General features: G+C 46.4%; 1 protein-coding gene across 1 annotated transcript in view; it reads right to left on the reverse strand.

Annotated features, from left to right (window-relative positions):
* LOC147118894 (uncharacterized) overlaps positions 1-23429 on the reverse strand; it is a 31999-nt gene that overhangs the window by 3720 nt on the left and 4850 nt on the right. The window contains exons 2-3 of the mRNA XM_085983989.1: positions 13289-14609; positions 445-515 (exon numbers count right to left, since the gene is read on the reverse strand). Of these exons, the coding sequence (XP_085840115.1) occupies positions 445-515; positions 13289-14500 (1283 nt within the window). The 5' untranslated portion in view covers positions 14501-14609. The remainder of the gene's footprint in view (positions 1-444; positions 516-13288; positions 14610-23429) is intronic.

Genomic DNA, 23429 nt, shown 5'->3' on the forward strand with positions numbered 1-23429 from the left:
CTTGAAGTGATGTTTGGTTTGAGTTTCCTGTCTGCAAATCCTCCCCTTCCAACAGCCTGTAAAAGGAGTTTATAAAAGTCAGCATTGTAAGTACAGGATAGAAATTCAGAACAGACAATTTTAGTTTCTGTGGAACATTGTTTGTTCTTACTCCTAAAGTTGTAAATCCCGGTCCCACACACTCTCCCTCCTCCCTCTCCTGAAAACAAACCCCATAGTATTTTCCTCCAATCCCAGTCTTTTCACTCACCTGACTCTGTCACAAAACTATGGCTTCAGAAGAGAGATTGAAGAAACTATTTGATAGAAGATGTGGTGGTGAAATGTTGGGCGGGTGCTCAGCATCTCACACATTGTGTAAGATTAACATTCCACATGTCTGAACCTTTCATTCCATCCCTGATTTGGGAATCTCTTGAGCTGGCACTTCTTGTCCCATTATACCGAGTTGGTGCAACAGGAGAGCCAGGGATCAGGGGGATATTGGACAGGAAGCACACAGCACGAACATTACACTGCAGGTGGGATATGAGAGAGTGATACAGTGAGGGCTTCGGGCACTTTATTAAACACACACACAGCAGAATCACATTAATCTGATGGGAGATCACTGACACACGAGCAGCCAGCGGTGTGGAGCCTCCTGAGAGTCCGGCCCCTTTACAGCCAGTATTTAGGAACTGGGACACAGAAAGAGTCTCATTAAAATCACTGATATATTTGTTCACACAAACCAACCCCCCAAAAATGCTGAATGATTTCTCCACCATTTACAGACGCTCCCTGACCAGCCACCATTTCTCCACCATTTACAGACGCTCCCTGACCAGTCTCCATTTCTCCTCCTTTTACAGATGCTCCCTGACCAGTCTCCATTTCTCCTTCATTTACAGACGCTCCCTGACCAGTCACCATTTCTCCTCCATTTACAGACGCTCCCTGACCAGTCACCATTTCTCCTCCATTTACAGATGCTCCCTGACCAGTCTCCATTTCTCCTTCATTTACAGACGCTCCCTGACCAGCCACCATTTCTCCACCATTTACAGACGCTCCCTGACCAGTCTCCATTTCTCCTCCTTTTACAGATGCTCCCTGACCAGTCTCCATTTCTCCTCCATTTACAGACGCTCCCTGACCAATCACCATTTCTCCTCCATTTACAGACGCTCCCTGACCAATCACCATTTCTCCTCCATTTACAGACGCTCCCTGACTCACTTCCTGTCTATCCCGGAGTTTGGCGCTTTGTTGAGATTCGGGCCGGAGTGAAACGTGAACCCGCGGGTGGGGGCGGATAATGTTCACTGCTCTTATAATGGGGCCTGGGGCCGCACTCGGGGTGTGTGAAGCCCGCGTCCCCCCGGGGTTTATTTTTTCATTTTAACATTCAAGTACAACAGTACTTATACAACTCATCAATTACATAGTAAATCCATTACATTCATTGACTACAATGAAAAAGATAGCCTCAAAACAGCTTCATGGTCAACAATATAAATACAATAATAAATTTTTACAGGTAAATCAATAATGTTTACAGTACAAACTGCCACTATTTAATAAACCAAGAAAAGAAAGAACCCGTATACATCAGTCCTACTGGCATCGCTCAAACATTGTCATTCATTCCTCCGTTCGTTCGTTCGTTGCTCAAGTGTAAATTCCATTGTGCATGTCTGCGTGCGTGCGTGTCATTTATCTACCTGCGTGCATGAGTGCGTTCGTTCATTCGCCCTGGCAGGCCTCACGCTCACCCAATAGGATGCCGGCCTTCATCCTGGGGAGCGAGGGCCCTTCAGTTGGTCGAACGTAAGTTCTATTGTGTATGCGTGCGTATTATTTGTGTCCGCATGCGTGCGTTCGTTCGTTCGATCGTTCGTACATTGAGGAAGGCTTTAACACTAAATAACACCACAATATACAAAGTCCCATAACCATATCAGAAATCAATTAAAACTTCAAGTAAACTACTTTTAACCAGAAACCCGAAACTTCTTCAACAAAACAAGTAAATACCAGTTCTACGCCAGTCCTATTGGCACTCTAATAACTCCTCGTTTTCACTTGATGTTATCTAACCATATAATGTCATGATCCTTGTCCACAGTCTTCAACCTTTCCATAGAAAAGAAGCCGACCACTTTCACAAATCCCGTAAAAGAAGAAAACGATGTCTCAAATTTCCTCCTTCTTGCTGTTATCACTCACAGGACCCAACCATCAAGACATTCGTTATTCCTTGCTGATATTACTTTGTTTTGCCTTTTATCTTCCTTTTCTTTTCCTTTTTTCCTTTTTCACTTTTATCCCGTTCTCTTTTCCCATCTTATGGCCGCTCAAGCACCATACTATAGATGGGAACAGTCTGTCTTTCCTCCACCAAAATGGCGGCGCACAAACCGGCCCCCGTCACCGAGAAAAAGCCTCACAGCTGCCACCAAACGGAGCACAGACGGGGCCGCTGGAACTCATTCGGGCCGGAGACTGTTCTTCACCTTTAGAAACCGTGCAGCATGCTCACCCACAGCATCTCCCGACTCCGCCTCTGTCGACCAGCCGCTCCACCCTAGGCCCCCCGTCTGGGGTCCTCCGTGCTAGGCCTCCCGCCTAGGACACTCTCCTCTGGGTCTTCCACCCTGGGCCTTCTGCACTGGGCCCTCCGCACTGGCATTCCCCGTGAGCAGCCGGGGTGTGGAGCAGCCCGTTCACACAGCACCGAGCAGAGCTGAGCTGCTGAGAATCTCGCAGCCTCCCCCGGGGTTCATTGTTTTTTCTTTTCCAACTGGCAATCTAGTAACTCTTTGTTTTTGCTTGGTATAACCTGTTGTCCTTTTTAAAAAAAAATTAACATTCAAGTACAACAGTACTTATACAACTCAACAGTTACATAGTAAATCCATTACATTCATTGACCAATTATGGTCAACAATATAAATACAACAATTTTTACAGGTAAATCAATAATATTTACAGTACAACCTGTCACTATTTAATAAACCAAGAACCCGTACACGCCAGTCCTACTGGCATCGTTCAATCATTCGGTCATTCATTCCTCCATTCGTTTGTTCGTTCGCTCAAGCGTAAATTCCATTGTGCATGACTGCGTATATGTGTGCCATTTGTCTACCTGTGTGCATGCATGCGTTCATTCATCCGTCCAGCAGGCCTCACGCTCACCGAGTGACCCCCATCCTGGAGAGCGGGCCCTTCATTCGGTCGAACGTAAGTTCCATTGTGTAAGCGTGCGTATCATTTGTCTACCTGTGTGCATGCGTGCGTTCGTTCATCCATCCGGCAGGCCTCACGCCCACCGAGTGACCCCCATCCTGGGGAGCGGGCCCTTCATTCGGTCGAACGTAAGTTCCATTGTGTAAGCGTGCGTATCATTTGTCTACCTGTGTGCATGCGTGCGTTCGTTCATCCGTCCAGCAGGCCTCACGCTCACCGAGTGACCCCCATCCTGGAGAGCGGGCCCTTCATTCGGTCGAACGTAAGTTCCATTGTGTAAGCGTGCGTATCATTTGTCTACCTGTGTGCGTTCGTTCATCCGTCCAGCAGGCCTCACGCCCACCGAGTGACCCCCATCCTGGGGAGCGGGCCCTTCATTCGGTCGAACGTAAGTTCCATTGTGTATGCGTGCGTGCGTGCATATATTTGTATCCGCATGCGTGCGTTCACTAGAGCGTTCGTTCGTTCGATTAAGGAAGGCTTTAACACTAAATAACACCACAATATAGAAAATCCCACAACCATATCAAAAAAATCACTTAAGACTTCAAGTAAACTACATTTCGCCAGAACCGAAACTTCATCAAAAACAAGTAGTACCAGTTCAACGCCAGTCCTATTGGCACTCTAATAACTCCTCGTCTTCACTTGATGTTATCCAACCATATAAAGTCATGATCCTTGTCCACAGTCTTCAACCTTTCCACAGAAAAGAAGCCGACCACTTTCTCAAATCCCGTAAAAGAGGAAAACGACTACTCAAATTCCCTTCTTCTTGCTGTTATCACTCACAGGACCCAGCCATCAAGACATTCGTTATTCCTTGCCGATATACCTTGTTTTATCTTTTATTTTCCTTTTTTACTTTTATCCCGTTCTCTTTTCCCATCCTATGGCTGTTCAAGCACCATACTAAAGATAGGAACAGTCTGTCTTTCCTCCACCAAATGGCGGCGCACAAACCCGATCCCATCACCGAAACAAAGCCTCACAGCTGCCACCAGATGGAGCACAGGCGGGGCCGCTGGAACTCATTCAGGCCGGAGACCGTTCTTCACCTTTAGAAACTGTGCAGCATGCTCACCCACAGCATCTCCCGACTCCGCTTCTGGCGACCAGCCTCTCCGCCCTAGGCCCCCCGCCGGGGGCCCTCCATGCTGGGCCTCCAGCCTAGGACACTCTCCTCTGGGTCTTCCACCCTGGGCCTTCTGCACTGGCATTCCCCATGAGCAGCCGGGGTGTGGAGCAGCCCGTTCACACAGCACCGAGCAGAGCTGAGTTGCTGAGAATCTCGCAGCCTCCCCCCAGGGTTCATGAACCTGCTCCCTGAGCTCTCTCACCTGATGTGTCAGCAGCTGCTGCCAAGGCCCGCACATGCTCAGCTCACACTGCCTGGGTGATTGACGGGAACTCTGGACCAATAGGAAGAGCAGGATAGGGCTGGAGGACTGAGTGGGCGGCTGGTCGTCCAACCAATCAGGGAGCCCGAGGGGCGGGACTAGCACCGGCTGATTGTCTGATCTGCAGGGCAGCGAGTTTCTCCAGTCCCTTGTTCAGGGGCCAGGGGAGGCTGTGGGCCTTTATTCCCCTTATTGGACACAAGGCTGTTTGTCTCACAACACACTGGTTCAGGTTTTAATAGAATCTTTTTAAATTCATCAATAAAAACAGATAAACTTCCTGGAACAAAATATTTAATATTGGGGAGTAAAAATACTGTTATTTTCCTTTGTGGAATTTGTTACGTTTCAGACAATAACAATGATTTGTATTTACATAACGCGCTTCACGTTATAAAACAAAATTTGACACCGGGTACAAACCAAGCATATTCCCATAAGGAGGAAAGATGGGGTGTCCAAAGCTCGAGCTCCCGATGACAAAGGATGTAGAGGTTAGAATAAAACAGAAAAAGGAGGTTTACGACAAATGTCAGGTGCAGAATACAGTCAAAAACCAGGAGAATACAGAGAGTGTGGGGGAAATTGAAAAAGGATATATGAAAGAAAGACTTGCATTTATATAGCGCCTTTCATGACCACCGGACATCTCAAACTCTTTACAGCCAATGAAGTACTTTTTGAAGTGTAATCACTGTTGTAATGTGGGAAACGCAGCAGCCAATTTGTACTCAGCAAGCTCCCACAAACAGCAATGTGATAATAACCAGGTAATCTGTTTTTGTTATGTTGGTTCAGGGATAAATATTGGTCAGGACACCGGGGATAACTCCGCTACTCTTCTTCAAATGAGTGCCATGGAATCCTTTATATCCACCTGAGAGAGCAGGCAGGGCCTCAGACGGCACCTCCAACAGTGCCGCACTCCCTCAGCACTGCACTGGAGTGTCAGCCTAGCTTTACGTGCTCAAGTCTCTGGAGTGGGACTTGAACCCACAACCTTCTGACGCAGAGACGAGTGTGCTACCCACTGAGACACAGCTGACACAAGGGTGAGAATACAAGAAAAGATTAGTGGGTAACGTAAAAGGGAACCCAAAAATCTTTTATAAACATATGAAAAGTAAAAGGATAGTTAAAGGAATGGTGGGGCCGATTAGGGACCAAATAGGAGCTCATCATACGGAGGCAGAGGGCGTGGCTGAGGTACTGAATGAGTACTTAGCATCTGTCTTCACAGAAGAGGATGAAGTTAATGTCTCAGTAGAGGAGGGGGGGGGGGGAGTAGAGAAATTGGATAAAAATGGATAGAAAGGAGGTGCTCAATAGGTTGTCATTGCTCAAAGTTAATAAGTCACCCGGTCCAGATAGGATGCATCCTAGATTGCTTAGGGAAGCTAGGGTGGAGATAGCAGAAGCTCCGACCACAATCTTTCAATCTCCCTCAGATATAGGAGTGGTGCGAGAGGACTGGAAGATTGCAAATGTTACACCCTGTTTAAAAAAGGGGAGAGGGATAAACCTGGTAACCACAGGCCAGCAGTCTAATGTCAGTGTGGGTGAACGACTAGAGACCATTGTCGAGGACAAAATTAATTCTCACTTGGAGAAGCATAGGTTAATAAGGGGCAGCCAGCATGGATTTGTTAAAGGTAAATTATGTCTGACTAACCTGATTGAGTTCTTTGATGAAGTAACAGAGGGTTGATGAAGGTAGTGCAGCAGATGTATATATGGACTTTCAAAAGGCAATTGATAAAGTACCACATAAGAGACTTACTCGGAAAATAGAAGCACAGGGAATTAAAGGGCTGATGGTAATTTGGGTATAATTGGCTAAGGGAGAGGAGGCAGTGAGCAGTGCCGAGTGATGTTTTTCTGACTGGAGGGAAGTATGCAGTGGGTTCCCCCAGGGGTCGGGATTAGGACCATTGCTTTTCTTGTTATATATAACTGACCTGGACTTGGGTATAGGTGTACAATTTCAAAGTTTACACATGATACAAAACTTGGCAACGTAGTAAATAGTGAGCATAGTAGTAGCAGACTTCAGAAGGACAGAGACAGACTGTGAAATGAGCAGACACAAGGCAGATGAAATTAAATGAGGATAAATGTGAAGTGATGCACTTTGGGAGAAACAACAGGGAGAGGCCGTATAATCTAAATGGGACTATTTTGAGGGGGTGCAAGAGCAGAGGGACCTGGGGGTCCATATTCACAAATCTTTGAAAGTACCGCGGCAAGTTGGTGAGGCGGTTCAGAAAGCGTATGGGATACTTGGCTTTGTAAACAGGGCCATTGAATACAAAAACAAGGAAGTTACACTAAACCTTTACAAATCACTAGTTAGGAACATAGGACAGGAGGAGGCCATTCAGCCCCTCGAGCCTGTTCCACCATTCAATGAGATCATGGCTGATCTGTGACCTAACTCCATACACCCGCCTTTGGCCCATATCCCTTAATACCTTTGGGTAACAAAAACCTATCAATCTCAGATTTAAAATTAACAATTGATCTCGCATCAATTGCTGTTTGCGGAAGAGAGTTCCAAACTTCTACCACCCTTTGTGTGTAGAAGTGTTTCCTAATTTCACTCCTGAAAGGTCTGGCTCTAATTTTTAGACTATGCCCCCAGTCCTAGAATCCCCAATCAGCGGAAATAGTTTCTCTCTATCTACCCTATCTGTTCCCCTTAATATCCTGAAAACTTCGATCAGATCACACCATAACCTTCTAAATTCCAGGGAATACAACCCTAATTTGTGTAATCTCTCCTCGTAACTTAACCCTTGAAGTCCGGATATCATTCTGGTAAACCTACGCTGCACTCCCTCCAAGGCCAATATATCCTTCCTAAGGTGTGGTGCCCAGAACTGCTCACAGTACTCCAGGTGTGGTCTAACCAGGGTTTTGTACAGCTGCAGGGTTTTGGCCTCAGCTGGAGTCTTGTGTACATTTCTGGGCACCACACTTTAGGAAGGATGTCAAGGCCTTGGAGAGGGTGCAGAGGAGGTTGACCAGGATGGTACCAGGGATGAGGGACTTCAGTTATGTGGAGAGATTGGAGAAGCTGGGATTGTTCCCCTTAAAGCAGAAAAGGTTAAGAGGAGACCTAATAGAGGTGTTCAAAATGATGAGGGGTTTTGATCGAGCAAGTAGGGAGAAACTGTTCACTCTGGCAAGTGGGTCGGTAACCAAAGGTCACAGATTTAAAATAGTTGCTAAAAGAACTAGAGGGAAATGAGGAGAATTGTTTTCACACAGAGGGTTGTTAAGATCTGGAACGCACCATCTGAAAGGATGCTGGAATCAGGTTCCACAGGAACTTTCAAACAGTAATTGGACATGTACTTGAAGAGGACTAGTTTGCAGAGTTCTGGGGATAAAGCTGGGGCTTGAATCATAGAAAGTTACAGCACGGAAGGAGGCCATTTTGGTCCATCATGTCCGCGCCGGCCAACAAAGAGCTATCCAGCCTAATCCCACTTCCCAGCTCTTGGTCCGTAGCCCTGCAGGTTAGAGCATCCCAAGTGCACATCCAAGTACTTTTTAAATGTGGTTCGGGTTCCTGCCTCTACCACCCTTTCAGGCAGTGAGTTCCAGACCCCCAGAACCCTCTGGGTGAAGAAATTTCCCCTCAAATCTCCTCTAAACCTTCCACCAATTACTTGAAAGCTGTGTCCCCTGGTTTTTGACCCCTCTGCTAAGGGAAATAGGTCCTTTCTATCCACTTTATCTATGCCCCTCATTAGGGTTGCAAAGGGGTGGAAAGTTTCCGGTAAATTTCCGGAAATTTTCCACGGGAAGTTTAGCTTGGGAATTTTGCCCAAAAAAGCACATGCTAGCATAATTTTGTTTTTTTTGTATTTCTTTCTTTTTTTTCCACAGGTCCTCTCTTAAAATTACTAACAGAGATGGAATCTTAATTATTAAGGAATTTCTTAATCAATATATGTTTATCTTCTTACTTGGCTTGTTTTAATAATTACAAGTTTTGTGTGTGACTGAACAAATGTGTCCTGATTGGGTGGATGAGCGATTAGCTCCCTCTATTTGTAATATTTGCATATCGAATTGTGATTGGCCTGCAGGCATCTGTAAGACTGCTATAGTTTTTTTAAGATCCAGGTTAGGGGTCCTGAGGGAAGTCATTTTGTTTTCTGCTGATGTTGTGATGATGCAGTAAGTAAATCAGACTTTATACCAAATAAACCAGTTACTTGTTGAACTCTGTTGTCCTTCAATTTAAAATATACAAAATAATACACTATTGGTGATGTAGCGTCGTGTGTGTACAGGTCATGCTTCCATCACATGGAGCATCAGCAAAAATGTACTCACCCTGTTGCAATCATGCTGATCGACCGCAGTTCGACACAGAGATGAATGCCCTTTATTTCTCTGCATAGAACAATGCCACATTTACCGTCGGATGTGTGGAAGCATTTTACCCCAGGCATTAAAGATGGAAAGACTGTGTACATGTGCAAACACTGTAGAAAGCCATATGTAAAGAATGCCACAAAGATGCAGCAGCATTTATCCAATGATCTTGGATCACAAAAGGTCTTTGCAGTAGTTACTGACAATGCTGCGAATATGAAGGCTGCTTGGGCTCAAGTGGAGGAGGCCTACCCTCATATTACGTCTATTGGGTGCGCAGCTCATGGGCTTAACCTGCTCCTCAAGGACATCATGGGTTTGAGAACCATGGAAGCACTGTACAAGAGAGCCAAGCAAGTTGTTAAGTATGTCAGGGGAAAACAGGTAGTTGCAGCAACCTACAACTCCAAGCAAATGACAAAGAACAAGAACACCACACTGAAGCTGCCCAACAACGCTAGATGGGGTGGTGTTGTCATAATGTACAACGGCCTTCTGGAGGGTAAGGAGTCGCTGCAAGAAATGGCAATATCCCAGTCTGGGGATATGGAAACCACCATCGAGAAAATACTGCTGGATGATGTGTTTTGGGAGAGTGGTTAGCAGCCTTAAACTACTCTCACCAGTAGCATCTGCAATTGCTCAGATTGAAGGAGATGACGTTGTCTTGTCAGATGTTCTCAGGCTTTTTACTGATTTAAAAGAACAAATCAGCATTGCCCTACCCACATCCCTGCTGCTCAAAGCAGAGGAGAAGGCAATTGTTCAATTCATACAGACGTGTCAAGAATTTTGTGTCAAGCCGATTCATGCTGCAGCATACATGCTGGACCCAAAGCATGTTGGGAGACCAATGCTTTCTGGAGAACAGATCAACAGCGCTTACAGTGTGATTTCTACCCTCTCACACCATCTCAATCTGGATGTGGGCAAAGTTCTGGGAAGTCTGGCAAAGTTCTCTACCAAGCAAGGTCTTTGGAATGGGGATGGGATATGGGAATCATGCAAGCATATCAGTGCACATACCTGGTGGAAGGGACTTTGTGCATCCGAGGCCCTGTCACCTATTGCATCGGTGATACTCCAAATCCCACCTTCATCAGCGGCCTCTGAACGAAACTGGTCACTTTTTGGGAATACGCATACAAAGGTGCACAACAGGCTGACTAACAAGAGAGTGGAGAAACTGGTGGCTATCCGGGCGAACCTACAACTTATTGAGCCAGATACAGAAGTGTCCACCACACAGCTAGGCACTGACACAGAGGAGGAAATGGACACGTCAGAGCCAGAGTCAGAGAATCAGGAGGAGCAATGAGTAGTAGAAGACTCAGAAGACTCATGAGTAGAAGACTCAAAGGGACAAAATAAGGACAAATTACAGGCTAAATAAGCTGACGCTCTTTTTATTTTATTTTAGATGGGTCTTTTTTGTGGGGGTTCAATAAAGTTCAAAATTATAACCTAAATAAAGTTTTGAAAGCCTGTTTTTATTTGTATGGAACAGTATGTCTATTTTGACGACAAAGATAATATAAGGGTCAGAGACAAAAACCATCAGTGTGCAAAAAAACTCAAAATTCCCATAAATTCCCAAAAATTCCCATGGAAAGTTTCCTCTTTTAAAAATTCCCAGAATTTTGCAACCCTACCCCTCATAATTTTATACACCTCAATAGGTCTCCCCTCAGCCTCCTCTGTTCCAAGGAAAACAGACCCAGCCTATCCAGTCTTTCCTCAGAGCTAAGATTCTCTACTCCCAGCAACATCCTTGTAAATCTCCTCTGTACCCTCTCTAGTGCAATCACATCTTTCCTGTAATGTGGTGACCAGAACTGCACGCAGTACTCTAGCTCAGGCCTAACTAGTGTTTTATACAGTTGAAGCATAAACCCCCTGCTCTTGTATTCTATGCCACGGCTAATAAAGGCAAGCATTCCTTATGCCTTTTTAACCACCTTATCTACCTGGCCTGCTACCTTCAGGGATCTGTGGGCATTCACTCCAAGGTCCCTTTGTTCCTGTACACTACTCAGTGTCCTACCATTTAATGTGTATTCCTTTTCCTTGTTAGCCCGCCCCAAATGCATTACCTCACACTTCTCCAGATTGAATTCCATTTGCCACTGTTCTGCCCACCTGACCAATTTATTGATATCTTCCTGTAGTCTAGTTTCCTTCTTTAGTATCAACCACACAGCTGATTTTAGTATCATCTGCAAACTTCTTACTCATACCCCCTATATTCAAGTCTAGATCATTGATATATACCACAAAAAGCAAGGGACCTAGTACCGAGCCCTGCGGAACCCCACTGGAAACAGCCTTCCAGTCACAAAAACACCCATCACCCATTACCCTCTGCTTCCTGTCTCCGAGCCAGTTTTGAATCCAACTTGACACTGCCCTGGATCCCATTTGCTTTTAACTTCGTGATCAGTCTGCCATGTGGAACCTTATCAAAAGCCTTGCTAAAGTCTATATACACTACATCAAACACACTACCCTCATCTACCCTCGTTACCGCCTCAAAAAATTGAATCAAGTTTGTCACACACGACCTTCCGTTAACAAATCCATGCTGACTATCCTTGATTAATCCGTGTCTTTCTAAATGAAGATTTATCCTGTCCTTCAGAATTCTTTCCAATAATTTTCCCACCGCCGAGGTTAGGCTGACTGGCCTGTAATTACTCGGTCTATCTTTTTTCTCCTTTTTAAACAAGGGTACCACATGAGCAGTCCTCCGACATCACACCTAAAGCCAGAGAGGATTGAAAAATGATGGTCAGGACCTCTGCTATTTCCTCTTTTGCTTTGCTTAACAGCCTGGGATACATTTCATCCGGGCCTGGGGATTTATCCACTTTTAAAGCTGCTACTTAATACTTCCTCTCTCACTATGTTTATTTCATCTAATATTTCACACTCCTCCCCCGATAGCAATGTCTGCTTCGCCCCTCTCCTTTGTGAAAACAGACGCAAAGTATTCATTAAGAACCCTACCGACATCTCCCGCCTCCACACACAGATTACCCTCATGATCTCTAATAGGCCCTACCCTTTCTTTAGTTATCCTCTTACTCTTAATATATTTGACATGAATCTTGCCATTCATATGGAAATTACTTATGAACTAATACTGGGCGGCCTGCTGGTGGCGCTGTCCAGGGAGAGTATAAATACTCGGGCATGGGCCCAGCTTGCTCAGGACATTCTTTAACAGGAACCAGTGAAGGACACAACTAGATCTCCATGTTGAAAAACAGATGATTAAAGCCTTGTTTAATACTCAGACCAAGTGCCTAGTAGTTTTCTTACGTCAATATTTATAAAACATCTTTGGGTTTTCCTTGATTTTACTTGCCAAGAATTTTTCATGCTCTCTCTTTACTTTCCTAATATCCTTTTTAATTGCACCCCTTTTTAAGTACACTTTCTGTACTCCTCTAAAGATTCTGGAGTATTTAGCCCTCGGTATCTGTCATACGTGTCCCTTTTTTTCTTTACCCTACCCTGTATGTCTCTAGACATCCAGCGGGCTCTAGATTTGTTAGTCACACCTTTTTTCTTTAAGGGCACATATTTGGTCTGAACCCTCCGGATCTCCTCATTGAATGTCTCCCACTGCTCTGACACTGATTTACCTTCAAGTAGCTGTTTCCAGTCCACTATGGCTAAATCCCCTCTGAGCTTAGCAAAATTTGCTTTTCCCCAATTTAGAATTTTTATTCCTGGTCTATCCTTGTCCTTTTCCATAACTACCTTAAATCTAACAGAATTATGGTCACTAGCACCAAAATGCTCCCTCACTGATACGCCTTCTACCTGCCCAGCTTCATTCCCTAAAACTAAGACCAGAACCACCCCCTCCCTTGTTGGGCTTGCTACATACTGGCCAAAAAAGTTCTCGTGGATGCATTTTAGGAATTCCGCACCTTCTATACCCTTCACACTAATTTTGTCCCAGTTAATATTGGGGTAGTTGAAATCCCCTACTAATACTGCCCTATAGTTTTTGCACTTCTCAGAAATGTGTCTACATATTTGTTCTTCTATCTCCCTCTCACTGTTTGGGGGTCTGTAGTACATTCCGAGCAGTGTGATCGCCCCTTTTTTGTTTTTCAATTCGACACATATCGCTTCGTTTGATGATCCCTCCAACATATCATCCCTCCTCACAGTTTGGGACTAAATTGGACAGCTCTTTCAAAAAGCCAGCACAGACACGATGGGCCGAATCACCACCTCCTGTGCTGTTAGATTCTATGATCAGTGTGAACACGCTGGTGTCTCTTAAGGCTCTTAGAGCTTTTAAAGCTCTTCCCACAGTCAGAACATTGAAAGGGTTTCTCGTCAGTGTGAACAAGCTGGTGAGACAGGAGGGTGGATGACTCAGTGAATCCTTTCCCACACATGGAGCAGGTGAACGGCCTCTCCCCAGTGTGTAGGAGCCAGTGTCTCTTCAGCTCCCCGGCGCTTTTAAAGCTCTTCCCACAGTCAGAACATTTAAAGGGCTTCTCTCCCGTGTGAATTCGCAGGTGTGCCAGCAGGTTGGAGGACCGCGCAAATCCCTTCCCACACACGGAGCAGGTGAACGGCCTCTCTCCAGTGTGTAGGTGTTGGTGTCGCTTCAGATCGCCGGAGCTTTTAAAGCTCTTCCCACAGTCAGAACATTTAAAGGGTCTCTCATCAGTGTGAACTCGCTGGTGTGTCTGCAGGGTGGATGATTCAGTGAATCCCTTCCCACACACGGAGCAGATGAATATCGTCTCCCCAGTGTGGAGGCGCTGGTGTCTCTGCAGGTTGGATGACTGAGTGAATCCCTTCCCACACACGGAGCAGATGAACGGCCTCTCTCCAGTGTGAACTCGCTGGTGTCGCTTGAGCTCCCGGGAGATTTTAAAGCTCTTCCCACAGTTAGAACATGTAAATGGCCTCTCATCAATGAGAACTCGCTGGTGTCCCTTCAGCTCCCCAGGGATTTTAAAGCTCTTCCCACAGTCAGAACAGTTAAATGGTCTCTCATCAGTGTGAACAAGCTGGTGTGTCAGCAGGGTGGAAGACTGAGTGAATCCCTTCCCACACACAGAGCAGGTGAATGGCCTCTCCGCAGTGTGAGCTCGCTGGTGTCCCATCAGATCCCCAGAGCTTTTAAAGCTCTTCCCACAGACAGAACATATAAATGGTTGCTCATCAGTGTGAACTCGCTGGTGTGTTTGCAGGTGGGATGAACAAACAAATCCCATTCCACACACGGAGCAGGTGAACGGACTGTCCCTGGTGCAAATGCGCCGTTGAACCTCTATTGCAGACGGGGAACTGAATCCCTTCCCGCCGTCCCCACCTTTACCTGGTTTCTCCCCGGTGTGACGGTGCACATGTCTCGCCAGGTCAGGCAATCCGCTGAATCTGCGTCCACACACCGAACAGGTGTGCGGTTTGTCATCGCTGCGATCGCTGCTTTCTCCTTCCATGTGCAAAGGCGGATGACATTCAGGTCCTAATGAATCGAGCGGCTCTGTCAGATCTTGACATGATGTTTCGTTTAAGCTTCCCGCCTGTAACTGCTCCACTTCTATAACCCTGTAAATTGAGATCAGAAAAGGATCAGAGGCAAACTGTTGTTTAACTTTCCCCTTTCCGACCCTAGGGCCCCAGCTGCTGCACAGGTTGGTTGAAAGGATCAGCAGTAATGGCGGCTGTAATACCCACAAGCCCCGGCGCGCCAGAAAGCGCTCTGTTGACTCTGAGTCCCGCGCATGCGCCTCATGGCCCCCGCGCTCTCCCTCCTGCTCCACAATCGCCTGTCCCGATCGGTCCACAACGTGCATGGTCAGCGCACAAAATCCCGCGGTTGGAACATCGGGCGCGCATGCAGAGCCGTAACATCTGGTACGCGTGCGCGGCTCAGATGGGGGCGAGTCGGTGTTTCGCCTCAGCCGTCACGGAGGTGCGCATGCGCAGGACGACCCAACATTCTTCCTGTCAGCAATCACTCCCTCATTTCTTTAATAAAAACAGAAAATGCTGAAAATACTCAGCCGGTCAGGCAGCATCTGTGGAGACAGAAACAGAGTTAACGTTTCAGGTCGATGACCTTTCGTCAGAACTGCTTGTTCTTTAGTGTCAGCCAGTGGCTCAGTTGGTAGCACTCTCGCCTCTGAGTCAGAAAGTTGTGTGTTCAAGTCCCACTCCAGAGACTTGAGCACAAAAATCTAGGCTGACACTCCAGTGCAGTGTTGAGAGAGTGCGGCACTGTCGGAGATGCCGTCTTTTGGATGAGACGTTAAACCGAGGCCCTGTCTGCTCTCTCAGGTGGACGTTAACGATTCTATGGCACTATTTTGAATAAGAGCAGGGGAGTTATCCCTAGTGTCCGAGCCAGTGTGTTTAATCCCTCAATCAACATAACAAAAAACATAGATTATCTGGTCATTATCAGATTGCTGTTTGTGGGAGCTTGCTGTGTGCTAATTGACTGCTGTGTTTCCTACATTACAACAGTGACTACACTTCAAAAGTACTTCATTTGCAAAGCGCCGGTGGTGGTGAAAGTCGCTATATAAATTGGGGAGGAGCGATCATAATATGATAGAATTCTTCATTAAGATGGAGAGTGAAGTAGTTGACTCAGAGACTAGGGTCCTGAATTTAAATGAAGGAAACTCCAATGGTATGAGGCACGAGTTGGCTAGGATGGATTGGGGAACATTACTTAAAGGGTTTGGGAAACGTTACTTAAAGGGTTGATGGTGGATAGGCAGTGGCAAACATTTAAAGATCGCATGGATGAACGACAGAATTTGTTCATTCCTGTCTAGCATAAAAATAAACTAAAAAAGGTGGCACAACCATGGCTAACAAGGGAAATTAGGGATAGCATAAGATCCAAGGGGAGGACATATAAATTGGCCAGAAAAAGCAGCAAACCTGAGGATTGGGAGAAGTTTAGCATTCAGCAAAGGAGGACAAAGGGATTAATTAAGAGGGGGAAAATAGAGTATGAGAGTAAGCTTTCAGGGAACATAAAAACTGACTGTAAAAGCTTCTATAGATATGTGAAGAGAAAAAAAGATTGGTGAAGTCAAGCGTAGGTCCCTTGCAGTCAGAATCAGGGGAATTTATAATGGGGAACAAAGAAATGGCTGACCAATTAAATACATACTTTGGTTCTGTCTTCACAAAGGAGGACACAAATAACCTCCCAGAGATGTCGGGGAACATAGGGTCTAATGAGAGGGAAGAACTGAATGAAATCAGTATTTGTAGGGAAATGGTGTTAGGGAAATTGATGGGATTGAAGGCCGATAAATCCCCAGGGCCTGATAATCTACACCCTAGGGTACTTAAGGAAGTGGCCCTAGAAATAGTAGATTCATTGCTGGTCATCTTCCAAAATTCTATAGACTCTGGAACAGTTCCCATGGATTGGAGGGTAGCTAATGTAACTCCACTATTTAAAAAAGGTGGTAGAGAGAAAACGGGGAATTATAGACCGGTAAGCCTGACATTGGTAGTGGGGAAAATGCTAGAGTCCATTATAAAAGGTGTAATAGCAGAGCACTTGGAAAACAGTGACAGGATTGGACAAAGTCAACATGGATTTACAAAAGGTAAATCATGCTTGACTAATCTACTGGAACTTTTTGAGGATGTAACTGGTAGAATAGATAAGGGAGAACCAGTGGATGTGGTGTATTTGGACTTTCAGAAGGCTTTTGATAAGGTCCCGCATAAGAGATTAGCGTGTAAAGTTAAGGCACATGGGATTGGGGATAAGGTACTGACTTGCATAGAGAACTGGTTAGCAGACAGGAAGCAAAGTGTTGGGATAAACGGGTCTTTTTCCGAGTGGCAGGCAGTGACTAGTGGGGTACCGCACGGATCGGTCCTAGGACCCCAGCTATTCACAATATATATTAATGATCTAGATGAGGGAACTAGATGTAATATCTCCAAGTTTGCAGACGACCCAAAGCTGGGTGGGCGTGTGTGCTGTGAGGAGGATGCCGAGAAACTCCAGTATGATTTGGACAGGTTGGGTGATTGGCCAGATGCATGGCAGATGCAGTATAATGTGGATAAATGCGAGGTTATCCATTTTGGTGGCAAAAACAGGAAGACAGATTATTATCTGAATGGCAATAGATTGGGAGAAGGGGGAAGTGCAATGAGACCTGGGTGTCCTTGTGCACCAGTCGCTGAAGTTAAGCATGCAGGTGCAGCAGGCGGTGAAGAAGGCAAATGGTATGTTGGTCTTCATAACGAGAGGATTCGAGTACAGGAACAAGGATGTCTTGCTGCAGCTGTACAGGGTCTTGGTGAGACCACACCTTGAGTACTGTGTGCAGTTTTGGTCGCCTTATCTGAGGAAGGATGTTCTTGCCATGGAAGGAGTGCAGCGAAGATTCACTAGACTGATGCCTGGGATGGCAGGAATGACGTATGAGGAGAGATTGGGTCGATTGGGCTTATACTCGCTGGAATTTAGAAGAATGAGAGGAGATCTCATTGAAATATAAAATTCTGACAGGACTGGACAGACTAGATGCAGGAAGGATGTTCCCAATGGCGGTGGAGTCCAGAACCAGGGGTCACAGTCTAAAGATAAGGGGTAAGCCATTTAGGACAGAGATGAGGAGGAATTTCTTCACCCAGAGAGTGGTGAACCTGTGGAATTCTCTACCACAGAAGGCAGTCGAGGCCAATTCATTAAATATATTCAAGGAGTTAGATATATTTCTTAAGGCTAAAGGGATCAAGGGATATTGGGAGAAGGCAGGGACAGGGTACTGAGTTTGGATGATCAGCCATGATCTCATTGAATGGCGGAGCAGGCTCGAGGGGCCGAATGGCCTACTCCTGCTCCTATCTTCTATGTTTCTATGTCTTTCTTTCTTCACTGGTCTCACCAGCGACCTCGTCTGGCTGATGGCTGATTGACAGCCAAGCGTCCGCGCATGCGCACGAGGAACGGCGGTTTGTGCCGAGTCCGGCACAGCGACGCCTCCCGGTCACCAAGGGTAACAACTGCGCATGCCCAGAGGAGACCAACCCCCCTCCCCCACTTGGAGCTGCGCCTGCGCACTCGGATCCTGTCGGACGGAGTCGGCGCGGGGCATTCCGGGGAAAGGCCTTGGTGTCGGTTACAGAGTCGCGATCGGTGACACAAAGTGAGTTTTCTCCGCTCCGGTTGGGTGAAGAACCGCGCGGGGTGGGGGGAGGGGTGGATCGGGAGAGAATAAAGAGAAATAGAAAAACCTGAGAGTCTGCGAGGTCCCAGACCGAGCGGCGTCAGTTGGACGGAGCACGTGATTCCCTCGGGGACACGTGACCCGGGCCCACAGCCTGATTGACGGGAGCTTCCGACCAATAGGGAGCGAGTGGGGCGGGGCTGGAGGAGCGAGCCGGCGGCGGGTCCTCCAACCAATCGGGGAGCCCGAGGGGCGGGACTAGCGCCGGCTGATTGTCTGATCCGCAGGGCAGCGTGTTTCTCCAGTCCCTTCTTCAGGGCCCGGGGCCAGGGGAGGCTGTGGGCCTTTATTCCCCTTATTGGACACAAGACTCTTTGTCTCACAACACACTGGCTCAGATTTTAAAACTTGGTTTACAGGAAATAGTGAATTGAAAATTGCAAAACTGAGATTGTTAGTTTTACACAGGATTACACAGGATATACTGCGCAGAAACAGGCCATTCGGCCCAACCAGTCCATGCCGGCGTTTATGCTCCATACCTCCTCCCATCTTTCCTCATCTAAATGTATCAGCATAACCCTCTATTCCCTTCTCCCACATAGGCTTGTCCAGCCGTCCTGATGGGCCTTCAATAACCACAAAACTAGAAGTTATAGACTTAAACAAGTTGGCTTTTAATCACTAAGATCAGAGCTAACATCTCAACACGCCGACTGGTTCACAGGAATGAGTCATACAGATCCTGGGATCTTTATGTAAGAGAAGTCAGGGGCGGAGCCAAGAGCCAAGACCTGGAACCTCCCAGGTTAGTCGGGAAAGAGGAAGTGAAACTATACACAGTGGGGGAGGGTAATATACATGAGTGCAAAACGAATACAGGATCAAGACAAACAGATTTCATTACACTTCCCTTAAATGCAACAATACTATTCGCTTCAACCACTCCCTGTGGTAGCGAGTTCCACATTCTCACCACTCTGGGTAAAGAAGTTTCTTCTGAATTCCCTGTTGGATTTCTTGGTGACTATCTTATATTGATGGCCTCTAGTTATGCTCTTCCCCACAAGTGGAAACATTCTCTCTGTATCCACTCTATCAAAAAAATGTCATAATTTTAAGGGCCTCTATTTGGTCACCCCTCAGCCTTTTTTCAAGAGAAAAGAGACCCAGCCTAGAAACATAGAAGATAGGAGCAGGAGTAGGCCATTCGGCCCCTCGAGCCTGCTCTGCCATTCAATGAGATCATGGCTGATCATCCAAATTCAGTACCCTGTCCCTGCCTTCTCCTCATATCCCTTGATCCCTTTAGCCTTAAGAAATATATCCAACTCCTTCTTGAATATATTTAATGAATTGGCCTCAACTGCCTTCTGTGGTAGAGAATTCCACAGGTTCACCACTCTCTGGGTGAAGAAATTCCTCCTCATCTCTGTCCTAAATGGCTTACCCCTTATCCTTAGACTGTGACCCCTGGTTCTGGACTCCCCTGCCATCGGGAACATCCTTCCTGCATCTCGTCTGTCTAGTCCTGTTAGAATTTTATAAGTTTCAATGAGATCCCCTCTCATTCTTCTAAACTCCAGCGAGTATAAGCCCAATCGACCCAATCTCTCCTCATACATCATTCCTGCCATCCCAGGTATCAGGCTGGTGAATCTTCGCTGCACTCCCTCCATGGCAAGAACATCCTTCCTCAGATAAGGCAACCAAAACTGCACACAATACTCAAGATGTGGTATCACCAAAGCCCTGTACAACTGCAGCAAGACATCCTTGTTCCTGTACTTGAACCCTCTCGCTACGAAGGCCAACATACCATTTGCCTTCTTAACCGCCAGCTGCACCTGCACGCTTACCTTCAGCGACTGGTGCACAAGGACACCCAGGTCTCGTTGCACTTCCCCTTCTCCCAATCTATTGCCGTTCAGATAATAATCTGCCTTCCTGTTTTTGCCACCAAAGTGGATAACCTTGCATTTATCCACATTATACTGCATCTGCCATGCATCTGGCCAATCACCCAACCTGTCCGAATCACACTGAAGTTTCTCGGCATCCTACTCACAACACACACGCCCACCCAGCTTTGTGTCGTCTGCAAACTTGGAGATATTACATCTAGTTCCCTCGTCTAGATCATCATTTATATATATTGTGAATAGCTGGGGTCCTAGGACCGATCCCTGCAGTACCCCACTAGTCACTGCCTGCCACTCGGAAAAAGAGCCGTTTAGTCCAACTCTTTGCTTCCTGTCTGCCAACCAGTTCTCTATCCAAGTTAGTACCTTGCCCCCAATCCCATGTGCCTTAACTTTACACGCTAATCTCTTATGCGGGACCTTATCAAAAGCCTTCTGAAAGTCCAAATACCACACATCCACTGGTTCTCCCTTATCTATTCTACCAGTTACATCCTCAAAAAATTCCAGTAGATTAGTCAAGCAGGATTTACCTTTTGTAAATCCATGTTGACTTTGTCCGATCCGGTCACTGTTTTCCAAGTGCTCTGCTATTACATCTTTTATAATGGACTCCAGCATTTTCCCCACTACCGATGTCAGGCTTACTGGTCTATAATTCTCTGTTTTCTCTCTACCACCTTTTTTGAATAGTGGGGTAACATTAGCTACCCTCCAATCCATGGGTACTGTTCCAGAGTCTATAGAATTTTGGAAGATGACCAGCAATGCATCTACTATTTCTAGGGCCACTTCCTTAAGTCCCCTAGGATGTAGATTATCAGGCCCTGGGGATTTATCGGCCTTCAATCCCATCAATTTCCCTAACACCATTTCCCTACAAATACTGATTTCTTTCAGTTCCTCCCTCTCATTAGATCCTATGTTCCCCGACATCTCTGGGAGGTTATTTGTGTCCTCCTTTGTGAAGACAGAACCAAAATATGTATTTAATTGGTCTGCCATTTCTTTGTTTCCCATTATAAATTCCCCTGATTCTGACTGCAAGGGACCTACGCTTGACTTCACCAATCTTTTTCTCTTCACATATCTATAAAAGCTTTTACAGTCAGTTTTTATGTTCCCTGAAAGCTTACATGTCGAGCAGTAATTACCACCGCAGGTTTAGTCCTCGACCAAAAGCTGATTGTTAAGTGTCCCCACACTGTACATATTTTGTTGTCTATGAATAAGGTGTCTCAAGTTACGGCCGCTAGGTGGAGCCGTTGGACTGCAGTCTTGGAAGCTCCTAACTTACACATTGTTCGGGCTAGTCCGGTAAATCCCGCGACTATGCTCCCACTGGCTGAGGAGCAAGAAGAACATGACTGTGGGGAGATTTTACAAGAAACAGAAGAGGCAGCACTAGCAGTTGAAGAACCTCTGCACAATCCAGACTTTATTCTTTTTACAGACGGCTCCTCCTTTGTTGTCAATGGCATCAGGAAAGCAGGATGGGCAGTTACAACCCTAGATGAGGTAGTGGCTAAAGGATGTTTACAAGCAGGAACATCAGCCCAACAGACCGAGTTACGGGCTCTGTCAGAAGCATGTTGGATAGCAAAAGGACAGACAGCTAATGTCTACAGATTCGCGTTATGCTTTTGGGGTCGCTCACGATTTTGGTCAGTTATGGCGTAAGAGAGGATTTCTAACGGCCACCGGTACACCTATCCGGAATGGGAAGGAAGTCCGGGACCTGTTAGAAGCCATACAATTACCTCGGGAAGTGTAAAGCCCATACGAAGGAAAACACTGCAGCGGCACAGGGAACTGCCTTAGTCGATCAGGCAGCTAAAGAAGCCGCCTCACAGTACACTCCCCCAGAGGAGACAACACAGATGTGCAGATTGAAAGCACTCAGGACTCTGACACAAGACTTACAGACAATGCAGAGCGAGTGCTCCCGAGAGGAAAAATGGACATGGATTGAGGCAGGAATTAAGCTATGTGAAGATGGTGTCTGGAGAGAGAGAGACTGACAAGCCAGTTGCACCACAGGCGCTGATGCCTTATTTAGCCCAACAGATCCACTCATGGGGACACTTGGCTCCACAGCAGATGACAGCAAGGTTCCAGAAGAGCTGGTGGGGCCGGGGATTTAGAAAACATGCTCAGCTGGTAGCAGACCGCTGTGTGGTATGCCAGAAAAATAATCCTGGACCTATCACTGTAATGCCCCAACTGAGGCCCCCTGCCGGACCGTTCCAACATCTGCAAGTCGATTATATATATCCCTTCCCCCATGTTCAGGGTATACTGACGTTCTGGTAATTGTGGACAAATTCTCTAGATGGATAGAGGCTATTCCAACCAGAAGAGCAACAGCCAACCATACGGCTGAAGTACTGTGTAAGGATTACATTCCCAGATGGGGAGTCCCGGCGAGCATTGACTCTGATCAGGGAACCCACTTCACAGGAGCTGTTTGCAGGGAGGTCAGTAGACTGCTGAATATTACATGGGATCTACACTGCCCTAACCATCCGCAATCATCAGGTCAAGTGGAAAGAATGAACCGAACTCTGAAGCAATGGCTTGCCAAATACCATCAGGAAGGAGTACCCTGACCTCAGGCACTACCAATGGTCCTGTGCAGTATTAGAGCAACCCCGAATCGAACTACTGGTCTGAGTCCATTTGAAATTATAACAGGAAGACCCATGTCGCTGCCAGGAGCTATTGATTTACGGAAAGCTGATGTCCACTTAATGAGTGACACTTTATTATCCTATTGTCAAAACCTAACAGATGCTATTAGTTCTGCTTCCCGACAGGTATCGGCAGCTTGGGGAGATCCACCAGAAGGAGGACACGACATTGTACCGGGAGTTCGGGTTTACGTGAAAAAGATCCATAAAGAACCTTTGGGTGCTAAGTGGGAAGGGCCTTACCGAGTTTTGTTAACCACCCAGGCAGCTGTTAATCAAGGAAAGAAAGCCTGGATCCACGCATCCCATGTTAAGAGAGCCCTAGAGACTGGAACCTGAACTGTTAACCCTGAGTTTGCCATAATGCTGTATGCAGTTATTTTAGTCAGTTGCTTATTTCTGAGCCTATCCTCGGCACCACAGGGGCCTAAACGAGTACCTAGGGATTTACATAAAAACACCTTTTTGTACATGTCATACACTTATGCCAAAATGAAAAATCTCTCCAGTTGTTGGGTCTGTACCCAAATCCCCATCCACTCTAAGGGAGGGATTCCTCTTAGATCTGTCCCACTTAATCTGTCAGAAGTAGCAGAG

This window comes from Somniosus microcephalus, chromosome 4, assembly GCF_052327205.1.
Source record: "Somniosus microcephalus isolate GS21.2 chromosome 4, FLI_Smic_1.0, whole genome shotgun sequence".
Classification (NCBI taxonomy): domain Eukaryota; kingdom Metazoa; phylum Chordata; class Chondrichthyes; order Squaliformes; family Somniosidae; genus Somniosus; species Somniosus microcephalus.